Source organism: Leptonychotes weddellii, chromosome 9 (genome assembly GCF_054177405.1).
Source record: "Leptonychotes weddellii isolate Sample4059 chromosome 9, ASM5417740v2, whole genome shotgun sequence".
Taxonomy (NCBI): Eukaryota; Metazoa; Chordata; class Mammalia; order Carnivora; family Phocidae; genus Leptonychotes; species Leptonychotes weddellii.
In genome coordinates, this window is record NC_138377.1 from 119090505 (window position 1) to 119110443 (window position 19939).

The 19939-nt window shown below is 38.7% G+C and overlaps 1 protein-coding gene across 1 annotated transcript in view; it reads left to right on the forward strand.

The window, feature by feature from the left end:
* Positions 1-19939, forward strand: part of AGBL1 (AGBL carboxypeptidase 1) — a 637151-nt gene that overhangs the window by 316295 nt on the left and 300917 nt on the right. Inside the window, exon 17 of the mRNA XM_081831887.1 lies at positions 18673-18802. Coding sequence (XP_081688013.1) covers positions 18673-18802 — 130 coding nt within the window. The remainder of the gene's footprint in view (positions 1-18672; positions 18803-19939) is intronic.

The following is a 19939-nucleotide window of genomic DNA, read 5'->3' on the forward strand; positions in this document are numbered from 1 at the left end:
TATAGTATTCTTGGCTGCATATTTTTCTCATTTAGTGCTCTGAATATATCCTGCCAGTCCTTTCTGGCCTGCCAGGTCTCTGTGGATAGGTCTGTTGCCAATCTAATGTTTCTACCCTTGTAGGTTACATATCTCTTCTCCTGAGCTGCTTTCAGGATATTCTCTTTGTCTATGGGACTCGTAAGTTTTACTATTAGATGTCGGGTTGTTGACCTATTTTTATTGATTTTGAGAGGGGTTCTCTGTGCTTCCTGGATTTCGATGCCTGTTTCCTTCCCCAAATTAGGGAAGTTCGCCTCTATAATTTGCTCCATTATACCTTCTGCCCCAACCAGTTCCATACTATCTTAATAATTATCTTTGTAGTTGATTTTAAAATTTGGAAATATGAGTTCTTCAACTTTTTTCTTCTTTTTCAAGATTGTTTGTCTATCTATCCTGTGTCCCATGTATTGCCATAAGAATTTTAAGTTCAGGTCATTGAGTTTTGGGGAAAAAAAGTCAGCTGAAATTTTGATAGAGATTGTGTTGACTTTTTGGGTCAACCTGGGAAGAATTGCCATTTTAACAACATTAAGTTTTCAAATTTATGAACAGGGGATATTTCCATTTATTTAGGTGTCCTTTAATTTCAATAATTTTTGTAGTTTTTAGTGTACAAGTCTTACATTTCTTAGGTTAATTGATTCCAAAGTATTTTTTTCTTTTTGATGCTATTATAAATTGAATTATTTTTCAGTATTATTACAGGTTTATTGCTAATATACAGAAATATAGTTGATGTTTGCATTTTGATCTTGTATTCTGCATTCTTTCTGAATATATTTATTAGCTCTAATTTCTTTTGTAGATTCTTGAGAATTTTCTATATACAACATTATGTCACCTGCCAATAAGGATAGATTACTTCTTGCTTTCCACTCTGGATGCTTTTTATTTCATTTTATTGCCCAATTTTTCTGACTAGCATACCCAGTACAGTGTTGAGGACATGTAGGTCAGAGCAGACCTTCTTGGTTCATTCCAGGTCTTAGGGGAAAGCTTTCAACCTTTTACCATTAAGTATAATGACAACTGTGGGTTTTTCATAGATATCCTTTGTTAGGTTGAAGAATTTCTCTTCTATTCTTAGTTTATTTCTTCATGTTTTCTATCACAAAAAGGTATTGGATTTTGTAAAATGGTTTCCTGCATGTACTGAGATGATAATGTTTTTTTTTGTCCTTTATTCTATTAATATGATGTATTACATTGATTGATTTTCAACATGCATTGATTTTCACGTTGAACAAACTTTCCAATTCTAGAACAAATCCCACTTGCTTGTGAACAACATGTATAATCATTTTCATACATTGTTGAATTTGGTTTGACAGTTATTTTGTGGAGGATATTAAGATCTACATTTCTAGAGGATATTGATCTTTAGTTTTCTTTTCTGTGATATCTTTGGTTTTGGTATCAGTGTAATACCAGACTTACAAAATGAGTTGGAAAGTGTTTTTTCTCCTTTTGTATTTTGAAAGAATTGGTGAAAAACTGATTTTAATTCTTTAAAAGTTGAGTAGCATTTACCAATGAAGTCATATGGTCCTGGGCTTTCTTTTGCGGAAACTTTTTTTTTTTTTTTGGAAACATTTTTGACTATTAATTCAGTTTCTTTATTTATTATAGTTATGTTCAGATTCTCTGTTTCTCTGTGAATCTGATGTAGTAGTTTGTGTCTTTTTCATACATCCACTTCCTTTAGATCTTCTTTTTTTAAAAGATTTTATTTATTTGAGAAACAGCGAGAGAGAGAGCACACACGAGTGAGCAGGGGGAGGGGCAGAGGGAATCTTAAGGTGCCTTTGTGCTGAGTGTAGAGTGCCACACAGGACTTGATCTTACAACCCTGAGATCGTGACCTGAGCCGAAATCATGAGTTGGACGCTTGACTGACTGATCCACCCAGGTGTCCTGACTTCCTTTAGGTTTTCTAATTTGTTGGTGTATAATTGTTCATGGTATTTTCTTTTAAACCTTTTAGCTTCTCTAATAAGAATATTCTCTCTTTCATCTCTTATTTTAATCATCTATGTCTTTTCTCTTATGTTATCAGTTTAGCTGAAAGTTTATAAATTTTCCAAGAACCAATTTTTACTTCATTGAGTTCTCTGTTGTTTTCTATTCTTTATTTCATTGATTTCTGTTTAGATTTTTATTTTCTCCTCTCTTCTACTTGCTTTGGGCTTAATTTCCTTTTTCCCCCTAGTTTCTTAAGGTGGAAGTTAGGTTGTTGATTTGAGGTCTTTCCTCTTTTTTAATATAGGCACTTGTAACTATATATTTCCTCTAAGCACTGCTTTTGCTTTGTCCCATACTTGTGATACATTGTGTTTTTTTTTTTTTAAAGATTTTATTTATTCATTTATTTGAGAGAGTGAGAGAAAGAGAGAGAGAGAGCACATGAGAGGGGATAGGGTCAGAGGGAGAAGCAGACTCCCTGCCGAGCAGGGAGCCCGATGCAGGACTCGATCCCAGGACTCCAGGATCATGACCTGAGCCGAAGGCAGTCGCTTAACCAACTGAGCCACCCAGGAGCCCCTACATTGTGTTTTCTTTGGATTGCTCTCAGAGAATTTTCTAATTTCCCTTGTGATTTCTGCTTTGACCCATTGATTATTTAATGGTGCATTGATTATTTTCCACATATTTGTGAATTTCTCAAGTTTCTCTTTGTTACTGATTTCTAATTTCATTTGCTTTGGGTCACAGAGATTACCGTGTGTGATTTTAAATCTTTTACATTTATTGAGACTTTTTTTTTTTCCCGGTGCAAAAAGGTGCTTTTACTATATAGCACGGGGACAGGATTGGGCAGAAAGAGCTACACTGGGATTGTAAGGAGTGACTGATTATATACTTTCAGTTAGTGGGGGTTAGGGATAACATAAGTCTCTAAGGAATCTGAAAGCAAAGTTTCCAGGACCTTGAGGTTCTAGCCATCGTTAAGATATGGTTACTTTATGGCTTATCATGTGATCCATCTTGGAGTATACTCCATGTGCACTAGAGAAGAATGTACATTTTGCTGTTGTTGGACTAAGTGTGCAATAGTTGTGTTAGTCTAATTGGTTTATAGTGCTTTGCAAGTCTTATCTTTTCTTTTTTATCTCTGTATATTTGTCCTTTAATTACTGAAAGTGAGGAATTGAAGTCTCTAACTATTATGGTTGAAATGTTTATTTCTCACTTTGTTTCTGTTAGTTTTGACTTCATATATTCTGGCTATTACTGGTACATATGTTGACAGTTGTTATATCTTCTTAATGAACTGATTCTTTACTGTTTTATAATAACCTTTTTTGCCTCTTGCAAAACTGTTTTTGGACTTAAAGTCTGTTTTGTCAGATGCTAGTATAGCCACTCAATCTTATAATTGCTGTTTGTTTGGTATATATTTTTTTCCATCCTTTTACTTTTAATCCATTGTGTCTTTGAATACAAAATATGTTTCTTATTGACAGCAACACTTATTTTTTTTTATTCTTATGTTAATCCCCATACATTACATCATTAGTTCTAGGACAGCAACACTTATTTTTTAAAAATCCATTCTGTTCATCTCTATCTTCAGATTGAATGGTTTAATTAATTTACATTTAATGTAACTATTGATCAGTGAAGATTTATAGTTATCATTTGTTATTTGTTGCCTATATTTCTATGTCTCTTTTTTGTGTTATTCTTCCATTCTTCCATTACTGCCACCTTTTGCATTAAATAAATAGTTTCTAGTATGTCACTTAAATTAATCTGCCTATATATAATTCTTTTCTAAGAATTTTCCTTGGGGATTACAATTAATATGTTTATTTATAACCATCTAGATCAGATTAATGTAATAGTATACAAAAATGTGTTCTTATATAGCTTCATTTCTTCTTTCTTCCTTTGTGCTATCATGCAAATTACACCTTTATACATTGTATGCACATCAACACAATTTATAACTACACCTTATGTAGCTGATTTTTAAATCAGATGGAGAAAAAGTTATAATAAAAATATGTTTATACTGTCTTTTATATTTGCCTATGTGGTTACCTTTGTCAGTGCTTTTATTTTTTTCATGTGTATTCTCATTATTGTCTAATCTGCTTTCATTTCAACAAGAAAGTGTTCCTTTAGAATTTTTTGTAAGACAGAGCAGTTAGCAATGAATTCCCCATTTTTGTTTATCTGGAAGCTTCTTAATTTCTCCATCATTTTTTAAAGGACTGTTTTGCTAGACATGATTCTCGGTTGGCAGTCTTATTCTTTCAGTAATTTGAATACATTATTTTATGACCTTCTGGCTGCCAATGTTTCTTTCTTTCTTTTTTCTTTTTTTAAAATTTTTTATTATTATGTTCAATTAGCCAACATATAGTACATCATTAGGCCTCCAATGTTTCTAATGAGAAATCAGTTTTTAATCTCATTTTGGATCTCCTGTATAGTATTAGTAACTTCTCTATTGATTTTTTTTCTTTCTTTTTTTTTTTTTTAAAGATTTTATTTATTTATTTGACAGAGAGAGACACAGCGAGAGAGGGAACACAAGAAGGGGGAGTGGGAGAGGGAGAAGCAGGCTCCCCGCAGAGCAGGGAGCCCGACGTGGGACTTGATCCCAGTACCCTGGGATCATGACCTGAGCTGAAGGCAGTCGCTTAACCAACTGAGCCACCCAGGCGCCCTCTTTCTTTTTTTTTTTTTTAAAGATTTTATTTATTTATTGGACAGAGAGAGATAGAGCATAAATAGGGGGAGCGGCAGGCAGAGGGAGAGGGAGAAGCAGGCTCCCCGCTGAGCAGGGAGCCAGACACAGGGCTCCATCCCAGGACTCTGGGATCATGACCTGAGCTGAGGGCAGATGCTTAACCGACTGAGCCACCCAGGCATCCCTCTATTGATATTTTCTTTCTTTCTTTCTTTCCTTTTTTTTTTTTTGTCTTTTAACATTTTGATTATGACGTGTGTAATTGTACACTCTGAGTTGTCTGTCCTGGAGTGTGATGACTTTCTTAGACGTGTAGATTAACACATTCCATCAAATATAGGAAGTTTTTGGTCATTATTTATTCAACTATTCTTTCTGTTTCTTTGTCTTTCTCTTTCATCTCTTTCTGTGACTCCCATTAAGTACATGTTGGTATCCTTAGTGGTGTCCTAATGGTATCTGAGACTGTTCATGAATTTTTTTTTTTCTTTCTGTTCTTCAGACTGGATAATCCCATTGAATTATCTTCATGTTCATTGGCTATTTCTTTTGTCTGCTCAGGTCTTCTGTTGAGCACCTCTAGTGAATTTGTCATTTCAGTTATTGTACTTTTCAACTCCAGAATTTCTACTTGGTTCTTTTATGTAATTTTTTATCTCTTTATTGATAATATCTATTCATGGAGACATGGTTTTCATAATTTCCTTTAGTTTTTCAGACCTGGTTTTCTTTAGTTCTTTGAACATATTTACAATAGCAGATTTAAATCTTTGTCAGTAAGTCCAGTATCTGAACTTTCACAGGGAGTTTCTATTTAGTGCTTTATTTCCTATGTATGGGTCATATTTTTTTTTTTGCATGTCTATAATTTTTTGGCTGAAAAGTAGACTTTTGAAATTGCATAGTGTTACAGTTCTATAAATTAGGTCCTTCCCCTCTACCAGAGTTTGCTGTTTCTTTAGTAACTTTGTTGAACTAATTCTATAAATTCTATATTGTTTGTCATGTGTGGCCACTGAACTTTGGCTTGGTTAGCTTCATGATCAATTTAATTATTAGATAGAGATTTTCTTAGTTGCCTGGAACTGATACTGGGGAGCATGCGGGCCTGTTGGGGGCATGCCTTCAACAGTTTACAATTCTGCCTTAGTCTTTACTTCCTGCTTGTGCAGAGCTTCAAGTTTAGTCACAGGTGAGAGCCCAGGGCCTTCTCAGGCCTTTCTTGAGCACAGGCATACACATAGGTGTAGGCATGCACATAATCCTGTGCTTTTATATTCCCAGGAATAGGTGAGAGCTTTTCATATCCCCCTACGAACATTTCTTTCCCCAGCTTTTAGTTTCAATCTTTGTGGTTAGTCCATTGTTTGCCCACCTGCTTTCCACCGCCTCAGGTATCTATGATGTTCAACAATTGCCTCTGATTGTTTCTGACAAATGCTCCTGGGAAAAAGGCTCTTTCCACTTGGGAAGCTCTGAACTAGGTAAAATAAAGACCAGTACTTCTGATTCCTTCTACTTATAATCAGGGGACAGAGCTAACACTCATGTGCTGGCTTCTCAACAAAACAACCTTATTGAAGAGTCTTGACACAACTTGTAAGACATCACTAATTAGATTTCACTTGCCATCTGCTGCACTATCCTTGTCAGAGACCAGTGAAATGTAAATTTAGAACAGATGACAGAGTGAAAGGAGAAAACAACACCTTCCTGATAATTGTGATTACCCAGTCTGTATCCTGGAAGGGAGAGGGCAATAGTATCTAAAGGATTGCTTCTGGTTTTAGGATAAAAGGATTGGCATTGAATAAATGAATGTGTACATTTTATTTCCTAATTTTTTTTGAGATTTTCTTACTTTAGAGGAGGAGCAAGGGAGGAAAGCAGGTATTATCTTATAGAGGAGAATTTTCCTGTGAAATATAGCTTTGACAATTATTCTCTTTGATAGAGAGATGTAAAAGTTATATTAAATATGTTTAGATTGAAGTGTATATTTTAGTTTAAAATACACAGGAGACCGAAGATAATTTTTTTTTCTGGCCCATAAGACCTAGCTAGAAGGATGTTTTGATTTCTCATATTGCTGAGATGACTCCCTGAATAAAATAATGGAACCAGGCTACTAATGATAAATCTGTCTGATTTTATTCTGGGTATTAGTGGAAATAAGCTAAAGTATCCAGCATTTCTGAGGGAACTAGGCCATTGAAAAAGATTGAACTTACTTCTTCATCAGTAAAAAGATAGGGATCTGACCATTTCAGGGAGGAGCCATTCATACTACATCCATACTCTCATACCCATTCTGAAAGTTAAATATGCTCAGGCCATACAAATATGCTTTGTAGGAACTAGAGATAGGAGAATTCATTCATTTTTTCATTCATTCATTCATTTACTCATTCTTGTATTCATTCACTATCGATTTAAGTGCCTGCCATGTACCAGCAGTTTTTCTTGGTGCTGAGGATACAGTAGTTGAGCAAAAACTGGTAAGTTCCATGTCATCACTGAACCTATCCTCTAGTGGGAAGACAGAACATAAACTCAACTAGAGGCGGCTATATATTAGTATGGCAGAGAGTGTTAAATGCAATGAAGAAATTTATGTAAATGAGACAACAGAGAATAACAGGGTTGGGTGGAATGGGGGGAGAAAGGTGATCTCTGATAAGATAGCATTTATGCACAAATCTGAGAGAAAAAGCCATGGATATTTGGGAAAAGAGACTATCAGGTAGATGGAACAGTAAATGCAAATGCCCTGAGGGTGAAGTGTTCCTGGAGCACAAAGTAACTAGTGTGGGTTGAGAGATGTGAGCTCCTGAGCCCCAGGAAGGGAAAACATAGTGAAAGATGAGAGTAGGCCTTCTGGAGCGAGTGCCATCCAGAATGAGTTTGGAAGCCACTGGAGGGTTTTGAGCAGAGAAATCACAAGGGTCTCAGGCTGTTGTATGCAGAACAGGTGAAGAGGAAGGGGGCTGGCATGGTCAAAAACAGAAATGGTTAGGCATTTGCACTGGTGTAGGTAAGAGGTGATTGTGGCTTGGGTAGGGTGGTGGTAGTGAAGGCGTTGAGCTGTACTTGGTTTCTGTATATATTTTGAAGGCAGAGCATGTAAGGTTGGCTGGTGAATGGGATTAGGGGTATGAAATAAGGAGGCATTGAAGATGGGAGGTGACTAGAAGATATTTGGTTTTGGTCAGAGCAACCAAAGGAATGGGGGAGCCGGTTATTAGAATAGAGAGAAGGTAGTCAGTACTCCCTCTTTGTTTGTGAAACCTAGTAGGTAGTTCCTTTGCTTTTTTTTTTTAACATCCTGGAATTGTGTGTGTGTGTGTGTGTGTGTGACAGAGAGAGAGAGAGAAAGAGAAAGAGAGAGGTTCAGCTGAAGAATGCAAATTGAAGAATGCAAATGGGTTGCAGAGGAAGTGGGATAATATTGAAACCAACACAAAACCTTTCATGCAAGAAAATGGTACAGAGGGATACCTGGGTGGCTCAGTTGGTTAAGCGTCTGCCTTCAGCTCAGGTCATGATCCCGGTGTCATGAGATCGAGCCCCGCATTGGGCTCCTTGCTCAGTGGGGAGCCTGCTTCTCCCTCTGCCTGCTGCTCCCTCCTGCTTGTGCTCTTGCTCTCTCTCTCTCTCAGGCTCTCTCTCTCTCTTGCTGGCAAATAAATCTTAAAAAAAAAAAAAGAAAATGGTATGGAGTATGTCAACAGAGAATGAAGACAACAAATGAGGAAAAAGAAGATATTAGAAGATTGCATTTTGGGTAAAGAAATTTCCAGACTTCTTCCAGGCCACCTATGTTCAATTTGGTGAAAGACCAGGGATCAAATTCTTGCTGGTAATATGTAATGAAGGATAGTTACATACACCTGCTGTGCTAGTCTCTTCAGGTGTGAAATGGAAGCTGTTTTGAGGATGAAGTGATAAATACAGCTTTTTTGCTCTCTCTTATTTTAATTTTCCTTGTATGCTTTACTGAAAGTCTCAGAAAAGGAAAAAAGTTCTATATTGATGGTCTAATTTGTCTCTAAGCTTTTATATAACAAGTGGTTATAGAGAGTCATTAAATGTAGGGCATGATGTTAAGGATTGCAGGAGATTCAATAAACATACAAATTAGTTTTTATTCTGATGATTTATAATCTAAATATGTAGTTTACTTAAGTGAAAGCTCAGGACAGTATTTGATGGTGATGCAAACATGAATGCTACAAAGAATTGCTTTTAAAAAACCAAACATTTATTGATCACAAGTTATGTACCAACCATTTTGCTAAGTGTCTTCCATGTGTTACATCACTTAATTCTAAGGAAAAAAAAAGAAAATCCTGTGAGTTAGATACTAATATTACCCTCACGTAGAGATTGAGAGGCAAGATTATTTCTTATCGGATATTGAGGAGTCTTACATTTAGTGAAGTAAATTATTTGGCCAAATTTATATGGCAAGTGGTTAAGAACCAGACTTGAATGCACAGTCTGACTTTGGGGACTAGACCCATAAGCTTTTCACCATTTTGTTTTCCTAAGGGATTTCAGAGGTTGGAGCAAGTGCTATTGATTGAAGTAGTCAAAGTCTTATGGAACGGGCAGGGCTTGGGAAGGTCTCTGAAAGAGGGTAGAGTAAGAAAAAGAAAGAGAAGAAAATAATCAGATTTCAGACATGGTTCCATGAGCAGTTGAGAGGGTTAAATGGGTCGGCGAGCACAAACTGTTGTGGGAACAATGAGGAAATCTGGCTTGCCTGTCACCCTGGGTTTTTTGTTGGGCGGTAATAAGAGTTTAAGTTGGATTAGTGAGCTGTGACCAGTTTGTAGATCTTGAATGCCAGCCAAAGTGGTTTACACATCCTCTTTTTAGGTAATGGGAAGCCATTGAAAGAATTTGGATATCATTTTGGAATTATGTCAAATTGGGAGAGAAACATTATGAGAGATGGGAGAGGAGGAAGCCAATGGGGAGGCCATGGCTGCAATTCAGGTATGAGGTGACAAATCTTGGACAATTTTTCTTCTTATGAATCTGCATTTTAAAAAATAAAACTGTATAACCCACCTCCTTCTCCTCCCCCCTTGTATCTCCCCCTCTTTCTTACTCTTTTCTTTTGCAAGTCTTTTGTAGAATTATGGATTTTTAAAGGAGAAAATCACCTTGGATAGGAATCATGTGTCCTAATCTTTTTTTTTTCCCCTTAACATGCCTGAGCCAAGCAAAATTAAGAAACTTGCCTAAGATCGCATGGTAACAAGTGGCAAAGCCAAGATTAAAATAAAATTTGTTTTCTGACTTTCTCTTTAGCACTGTAAGTGTTACCATTCCTGTCTCCACTTTCTCTTGCCAGGACTTCAAGGAAAAGGAACTCCAGAGTTCCCAGATAATTCTCTCCATTTTTTTTTTTTTAAACCCAGGATGGCATTGGTGATCCTATTGCTTTTAGGGCATAAGGTTAATGTTTCCTAGCTACTGAAACCTACTGATTTATAAGAAATCATGATTTATAAGAAATACATATTTGGTCATACAGTTGACCAAAATACGTTTCTCGTATGTATTTGGTTTTTGTCCAGAGTTCCTGGCTCCTACAACCCTGAGAATTTCCTGTGATATAGGCTGTACAACTGTATCTTGTTATGTTAATCAAGGTGACTTTTGGACCCCACTCTGTTGCAGGGACTAGTTGCCAGGAGAACCAATCATGTGATTAGAGGGTTGGAACTTTGAGTCTTATCCCCAGACCTCAGCTGAGGGGAGAGAGGCTGAAGGTTGAATCAGCCAATGGCCAATGACTTAGTCAATTATGACTCTGCAGTGAAGCCTCCAGAGAGACCCAAAAGGGTTAGCAGAGCCTCCAGGTTGGTGAGCCAGTGGAGACTGGAGAGGGCGGGGCGATGCCTTGGAGAGAACATGGAAGCTCCATGCCCTTTCTCCATACCTTAGCCTCTGCATCTCTTCATTTGGGCATTGATTTGTATCCTTTATCATATCCTTAATAAACTGGTAAGCACAAATGTTTCCCTGAGTTCTGTGAGCCCCTGTAGCAAATTAATCAAGCCTAAGGAGGAGGTCATTGGAACCTCCAGTCTGTAGCTGGTAGGTCAGAAGTGGGGGTGGGAGCAGTCTTGTAGGACTGAACCCTTAACCTGTGAAACCTGATGCTATCTCTAGGTAGTGTCAGAATTGAGGTGAATTCTCAGATACCTTGCTGGTCTTCTGAGAATTGGTTGGTGTTTTGTCTGGGGGGAAATACTCCCACCCCTCCAGGCCAGAATTAGGTCCAGGAACCCATAAAGACCAATCAGCAGAAATTATTTTTTTACATCTGTTTTCCTTGCCTCAAGAGACTTATCTGGATTTTATTATACACCAGAGTTAAACACACTGACATCCTCTGGAGAAAACAGAGAATCACCTTTCTTGCTACCTCTCCTAGTTAGCAGGGAAGGGAGGAGTTGTTACTCCCTGGAGATACCTTTGGGCTTGATGAACTCAATCGGAGAGATGTAAATGCATGGTCTGCTTTCTGGTCCATAAGGAAAAATGACCTTAATATGAAGTAAGTCTCTGAGCCATAGAAGAAAAGTAAAGAGCTCTGAATTCTTTCCATTCAGGAAGAGAAACATGGGGTATTACTTAATCTCCTGGTCCACTAAAGAACCCTAATTTCTGAGCTTCTTTGGGAGGTCTCAGCTATAAACTTCTTCTTCAACTCTTGCATTTAGGAAAAGAGAATGGAACTCTCACAGCAATTTTATAAAAAAAAAATTATTTTTCTCGGTGTTAATGGTTTTGAGCTTTACATGGAATTTTTTCATCAAAGGTTTCTCCCGAACAAGGAAAGAACCGTGACTTTTAATCCAAAGCAGACAGCAGCAGTACAGAGGCCCCTGCCAAGACAGAGATGATAGGAAAAATCAATATCCCATAATTAAATCTGTTGAATTGACAGTAAAAAAAAAAAAGTCACAGTTTTAATTTAGATATTGGCTGCCCAGAGAAGAAAGATTCTGACAGCAGTAAAATGGTGAGTTGGGTTTCATTTATTCCTTAGATAATGATGAGTAGTTACCTACCACATGCTGGTCACTGTGCTGAGTTGGTGCTAAGAAATTAACAGAACAAGATGTAGCCAATGTCTGCCTTGGGCTGCCCCTCAGTGATAACCCCCAGACTGTACATTCTGAGCAGGACTTATTAACTGCTGTATTCCTCTGGAGAAGAGTAGTATCTGACACATAGTAGATGTTGTGACAATAAATATTTGATGAATCAATGAATACATTTTTATACAATACTTTTGTCTTTTGAATATAACTTTATACCTTATCCTAACTTGTCAAGTAGGCAGTATCCATCAATCCTCATTTTCTTGATTGTCTTTGTCAGGAAATGAGTGTTAAAATTTTTTTTCAAAGAATTTTTTTTTCTTTTTTAACATGAGGGGGATAATCATCAGTTCTTGGTTTTGAAAATTTTTTCTTTTATAATTTCCCATTCTGACAGCTTTTGGCAAGGATTATTAATGGATTTAAAATCTCAGAAATTAAAGAAATCCTTCTTACTCACATCTGTTAAGTAATGTGATGTGGTCCAAAAAGCCAGCCAGTCGTAATAGGTGAATTCAAGTGATTATTGGCTGGCTGGTCTCAGAACTGTTGGCAGAGCCTAAGGTTTTACTGTTGACTTGCATGTGTTTGGCAAATTCTTCCCAGATAGTTGTTGGTATCAAGACATAGCTTTAGAAACCTCAACCTTAGTATTAACTGTTTCAGTGAGAGTGATACCTATTTTTATGGAATCAGTTGTATATGGGATCAAATGCTGTGTAGAAATGTGAATTAACTGGTTATCTATTCTTGATTGATTTATTTTTTTTTAAGATTTTATTTATTTATTTGAGAGAGAGAGAATGAGAGAGAGCACAGGAGAGAGGGGAGGGTCAGAGGGAGAAGCAAACTCCCTGCCGAGCAGGAAGCCCGATGCGGGACTCGATCCAGGGACTCCAGGATCATGACCTGAGCCGAAGGCAGTTGCCTAACCAACTGAGCCACCCAGGCGCCCTCTATTCTTGATTTAGACAAGTGCTGTTGTGGGACTCACTCTATTTGTCAAGCTGGCCCACCCCTTAATCTGGTGTGATTTTATTTTATTAAAAAAATTTTTTTAAAGATTTTATTATTTATTTATTTGATTTATTTAGACTGTGTGCTCATGTGCTCAGTAACCGGGAGGAAGGGCAGAGGGAGAGGGGGAGAGAGAGGGTGAGAGGGGGAGAGAGAGAGAGAGTCAAGCAGACTCCTCCCTGAGCGGAGACCATGACCTGAGCTGAAATCAAGAGCCCGATGCTTAACCAGCTGAGTCACGAAGGCGCCCGTAATCTGGCCTGATTTCAACTGAACTTGTCCTTACCTTGTTATCTCTTGAATTGTTCCATTGGGTGTTTGAATGGTATTATGAAATCAGAGTTGTCAACATAAGCTAGAGAAAACACATTTTCACTTTAATTCTGTATTAGTTTTCAAATGAAAACATGCAAGAGACTAGTATAATAGCAGGGAAAATGGGGTGGTAGGGGGAGGCGTATCCAGATTTTGGGGCTGGTGCTGCTCCAGGTAAGATGTTAGAGGTCCTAAATAGCATGTGTTCCAGGTTCCTGAAATTGTGGGCAATATAGTCCTTTGTAAAGTACAGATTTCCTTGTAAGGGTTAATTTTCTTTCTTTCCTCAAGGTATAGTAGAAAACACTGCTTCTCACACTAAATGTGCATACAGATTCTCTGGGGGCTTATTAAAATGCAGATTCTGGGATGGGACCCAAATTGCTGCATCTCTAACAAGCTCCCAGGTTGGTGACCATACTTTGAGAAACAAGGGCATGAAGACCCAATTGGTTTAGATTTGGACTGACCTAGGTCCAAGGGTCAACTGCGTGTAACTTGCTTCACAAAGAAGTTGACATTTGAACCCAGGTCAGTTCCTCTGGTCCATCTTTTAAAGACTTCTTTTCAAGTTTTCCTGTCCCTGGGCTCTGGGATGGTCAGTCCTTTAGTGACACATTGCTGGGTGTTGGAGGTGTTGAGGCACTCCTGGGTTTGGTCTCTTCTGTTTGCTCTCTAGACTGTTGACTCTCTGAGCATTTTGCATGACCAAAAAAAATACCCTGACTATGCTAACATGTCCTTGGCAACCCTGATCATTTGTAGCTTGATAGCAACCACGATCTTCAGATGAAGCTGCCATTGGTTTTCCCTTTTTCTCTATCCAAGCAGTGTTTATTTAGAAAGCTCTGGGTGCAGTGTCTGGCTGATAGTGCCCCATGCTGTTCTGTCTTATTCCTGAAGCTTCCATGCGTCTCTTTACCTTTATAAATATTCTCCTCCTGCACCCATGCTGCCTCCTGTTACTAGGATGTGCAGTGAATGGTGAAGATGTTTGCTAAATCTCAAACACACAGCTTCTCTTTAGACTTTGGAGATGGCTCTGCTGGGGGGGTGGGTTGGGCACAAAGATGATCAAGCCGGGCATCAATCATCCAGTCTGATGGGCCCCGTCTCTCCATTTATCAGTCACGGATGGATGGGGGATTTTTGAATCATTTTATTGTCTGACTGGAGCTTGATAGATTGATTCTCTTTTAGGAAGTGACTCACTTTTCCTCCTTCTCTCTCTGACATGTGGTCCTTACTTTGTTTCAGGGGTCCTGGTCATTCAGGGTCTGCTTGTCAAGACCCTTAGTAATATTACTTCCTAGTCTCTGGCCAGGATAATCCCTATTCTTAGCAGATACGAAAATATGCAATTAATGTTAAAAGAATGAATTCTAGTGACATCATTTCCTTTTTGGTTGTTTGGCTTTTGAGACCATTCTTTATCCAGGGTACCATTCCGTGACCTCTTAGGACTGGCACTACTAATTTACTGTTTCATAGCTTCAGCTGAGATGCTTTTGTTTGACCATACTTTTAGGAGATAGGAGAACTTTTTTCCAATTTTTTTTTTCCCAAGGGAAGAAATATGTCCTACCAAAAACCATAGGTTTAAGACTTCCTGGACACAGGATGCTAATGCCTAAAAAGAGCAGGCACGTAATATGTATATAGAGCAGTCAGTGGTAAAAATAGGCAGGCTGGTGGGAAGGTACATGTCCCACCTAAAATGTTCAAAGTCAGTGTGAAACAGGGCAAATTTTGGCCCACATTCTACCTTGGAAACACCTTTTAGAATTTGAGATCTAGCTTTAGGGGGACCAATTGCAACATTCCTGGACAAACTGGATGGTTGGTAACCCAAGATCCAGCATACTCAGTGCATATAAGCATAGTCTTAAACTAAACTAAAACTTTGAAAACAGGGAAGACTAGTTGGATCAAATAGCTTCACCTATTAAAACCAACGAGAAATGTTTTCCTTTTTTTTCCTTTTTTAATTTTTCCTCTGTAAGTTTGCAGTTTTCAGTGGAGAAAAAAGTAGCAATGCTCACTATTTTAGTCTTATACGCAAAGCAGGACTTTAAACTCTATTTGAGGGGTTACCCCTTTTCAGAAATTAGAGTCACTGAATTTATTGCCAGCCACTCGTAGCTGTCCATCTGCTGATTCTCTCCACATGGAGGGAGCAGCTGTCATTTCAAAAATGCTACAGTAGATAATAAGAGTGGGTACGTTTCATCTTCAAATGCTTGAAACAAATCTCTGGGAAGGATAGCAGCAGTATCGCTGACTGCATGAATCTCTGATATTATTAACACAAAATGCCAAATGGATTTGGAGATTGGAAGCAAATGGATTTGCTTTAAAAGGAAAAGCACTCAAGTTACGTGTAGTACATATTGTGATAATCTGCAATTGCATAGATCTAGGAACTGCTGTAGCAATAGGCATTCACAGAGATACTCTCCAAATCATAGCCACGCAGAGAGCCCTGAATACAAATACAAACATATGGGCTTCCAAATCCACACAACGTATGGGTACAAAGGGAATGCATCACTGTCTCCAACCCTGCAGAACAAAATTTACCCAAAACTAAGGGCTTCCCTCAGTCTCACAGGGGTTGGATTTTTCCAAATCCATGTAATTGGATGATCTTAGGTGCCATCCACCAGCCAGCCCCCTCTGTACTCTTTAACAGCCCAAAGTCCAGTTAGCAATTTGCATTGTTATTCCCTCATATTTTTTTTTCTTAGATGAATTCTTTTCTTTTTAGTCTCATTGCTTCCACCTTTAAGTCTGCTCAGGTGAACTGGTAATTGAAACTGACCACAGCCTCTTGTTTGGGGTTCCTAGCCAAGATTATCCCTCCCAATCAACCTGCATAGAGCTCCTTCATTATTCTTCATAATGAAAAAAAATTAGGATGAGGTGAGGAACCAATGAACATAGTCTAAGTGTTGCTCTGCATCCCTGAGCATTATAGATAGGGATGAAGATGTAAATTCAGATAGAGATGGGGATGTGCACATGGATATAAGTATGGACATGACATAGATAGAGACATGGGTAGAGATAGGGTTATATAGATATTTCCCCATGGAGATATCATTTCGCTTGATCCTCAGTATAATTCGGGGAAGCAAGGTTACATATATCTATATATTTTTTTGCCTATGGGAATGTTGACTCTCAAAGAGAATCCCAAATCCCATATCTGGTGACAGGGCTGAGAGATGGGAGTGGGTCTTCTTAACCCAAACCCAGTGCTTATTCTGATTGCAGCACAAACTTCACTTTTTTCTATTTTTGGAATTTGTAATCCAGAAGGATAATTTTGCTGTGTGGTGACCTAAGAACTTTTACCCATGTAGACATTGTCCCTGCACTTGGTCTCCACGGATCACATGGAAGGAGAGAGTTGACATGGAATTGATGGCTAGTGGACACATACATTGCCTGCATTTTCATTTGTACAAATGGAAATGCTTTTAAGGGGTCTTGACTGATTTTATCACGTTTGATATTACCAAGAAAAGAAAAAGTCCCCAGTGTTGATGAGAAATCAGGTCAAAGCAAGGAGAGACACAGAACAGTTAGTGTCCCGAGGCTCAGGGATGTTGTGCCTGCAAGTACCTTGATTTGAGAAAAGAAATTCATTTAAACACAGCAAATATGCTCAGGAGCAAATCTGGGATGCCTGCTTCTTTCTGTGGCTGTCATTATTAAAGATCTCCTTTATATTTTACCTCCATCCCTGGTTGCCAGGCAGAACAGATAAACCCTATTTCTAGATGTCATTGCTATTAAAAAGAGGAAGAGAGATAAAAAAATATAGCAAGAAAAGAACAAAAAAGTCAGAGAAGAAGATGAAAAAACCTACCATTTCTCAAGTCAAAATATTTTAATGGTGAGATCAGGATAAATGATTAAAGATTTTTGGTTTCCAGTGAGCTGTAAGAGGAGGCTGACAAGCAGCAGGAAACTAATATTTAAAGATAATTTCAGAAACACGAAGATGAGAAAGTGGTGAAAGAAGGAGGCTGAACCTTTTTCCTTCCACCTCCAAGATTTATTGAAAATAGTGATTTAAAAAAAAACACAGAAAACATATCAGATTCTATATTTAAATGCTAGTGCATTTTTATTCCTTCCAAATTATTTACTGAATACCGATTTTGACAGTTACTCTATTAGGGTTTTGATGGTAACAAAGCACTATTCCTGCCCCCAGGAGGCTCACAGTCCAAGGAAAGAGATGTAAAAATAGCTAAATAACAGTAAAACCCCACCCAAAATGGTTTTATGAGAATTAAGGGGACCTCTGGAAGCTCTTGCAACAAATAGGAGCAGAATGGAATGGCCTGGGGATCAGGAAAAGTTTCCCTGAAAGTTGCATAATTGGAAAGGGATGGAGCTGTGGGGAGTCCTGGCAAAGGGACAGCAGACAGGGTTGCTCAGAGGGATCCGTGATCTGTTTGAGGGAGCTGGAGTACGGAAGGACAAGGGTCGCAGGAGATGTGGGCTGGGCATGGGGGAAGGTTGATGGGGATGCTGGGCATCTCTCTTGTTAGCTGTCTTGAGTAAATAGCATTATAGCAGGCCTCCTGGGGGCCTCCCCTGAGTGTGGGCTGGCTGCACTTGGTCATCTTTGAGTGTCTCTTTTTTGGATGATCTTACCTGACAGCTCAGCATCTCAGCTTCCCCCTGAATTGCAGGCCGCACTATCATAACCAGCTGCGTCAACTTTGTAAAGTAACTCGATAGTTTCCAATGTGAACATCTCCATTTCCCTAATGAGGGGATGGATGACTCTCAGCTCATTTCTAGTGCCAGTATTCCATGATGATGTCTTTGAAAAAGATACTCTGGCTCTCTGGGTAAATGTCAAGTGTTCTGTGTCATCTGTATGGATAGGGAGGAAGCCCCGTGATAGGAGAAAGAGCCTATGCTTTCTCAGAGGCAAACAGACCTGGATGTAAAGCCTAGCTCTTAGTTATGTGATCTTGGGCCATTTATGTAATCATTTTTACACTTCAGTCTCTTCACTGGGATGAATACTATCCACCTGGCAGAGTTATTGGGCCAGCTGGAAATAGTGTATATAACACACCCAGCATGACAGTTTGAGCTCAACTTAATTATTTGTAGAATTGAAGGTCCCAGAGCCCAGAGAAATTTATCAAATTCCTTCTCTGTGGATGTGTATAATGGGGAACTATATTTCCCAAATTTCATCTTAAAACTATGATAACCCAATATCAAGTCAAATATGGCTTCCAGTTCTTTTTGGGGCTGAGAATAATCAACACTTCGCGAGCTTAAATGACAGATCTGCAGCTTTCTGGACATCTGCAATTGATGCCAATTGGGCAGAAGTCAGAGGGACATTAGATTCATTAGTTTGTCTTGTTGAGCTTTATTTTCTCAAGTTATTTTCTTCTCGACGAGTATTTATTTGCTCCTTGTTTGTTCCTGCAGCCACAGATGCTCACTGAAAGGGGAGGATTTAAACAGACAATGGCTCTCTCCCAGTGCTCATCTTCAGCCAACAATCTACCATGCCAAAGGACTCCTGTACTACCTGAGCAGTGTGGGCCGAAGTCCCAGGGTGAGTCACTTCCTTCTGTCTCTACACTCTTCTCTGGTTCCTCCCATCTTTCACGAGGCAGCTTACTTTCTGTCAAGGAAAGAAACCCAGATACAAGCCAAAGACCTATGTGTGACAGGCTTTAATGGGGGATGTATTCATTTCCTTAGGGCTGCCATAACAAAGCACCACAGACTGAGTAGCTTAAAACAACAGAAACACATTCTCTCACTTTTCTAGAAACTAGACATCTAAGATCAAGGTGTCAGCAAGACATGATGTCTTCCAAAGGCTCTAGGAAAAACCCTCCATTGCCTGTTCTTCTGCGGATTACTGGGAGTCCCAAGTATCCCTTGGCTTGTGGCAGCCAATCCCAACTCTCTGCCTCTATCTTCACATGGCCATCCTCTGTATGTGTATGTGTGTGTGTGTCTGTGTGTGTGTGTGTGTACAGATTTCCCTCTTCTAAAGACAGTAGTTATTGGATTAGGGTGACCTAATTAGGGCCCACCATAATGAGTATGGCCTCGTCTTAACTTGATTTCCTCCTCAAAGACCTGCCTCCAAATAAAGTCACATTCACAGGAACTGACGATTAGAACTTCGACATATTTTTTTATTTTTTGGAGGGGGGAGACACAATTTAATCCACAATAGGGGAAAACCATTGATTCAAAGCTGTGCAAAAATTGGCTTTTATCCCATTTTCTACATCTTTATTTTTCTGGTTTTTAAGTTATTGGTCAAAAAGAATATGTATATATCTGTTAAGTAGTGATTGGAAGAAATGCTTTAGATGTTCATATTCATGTTCAAGTAGTACTTACTCAGTTCCAGAGTTGATTCTGGCACCGTTCCAGGTACTTTTATGTGTAGGCTTTAGCAACTGTGCAATTGAGGGCAAACAGATGACAGACAGTCCGGCCCCCGACTTACTGATGGTTCCACTTATGATTTTTTTACTTTACTATGGTGTGAAGGTGATTCATGTTCAGTAGGAAGCATACTTCAAATTTTGAATTTCGATCTTTTCCCAGAGACACGTGGTTCGATCCTCTCTTGTGATGCTGGGCAGTGGCTTCTTGCAACAAGCCATAGCTCCCAGCCAGCCAAATGACCAGGAAGATAAACAACCCATACACATACCCCCATCCTGTA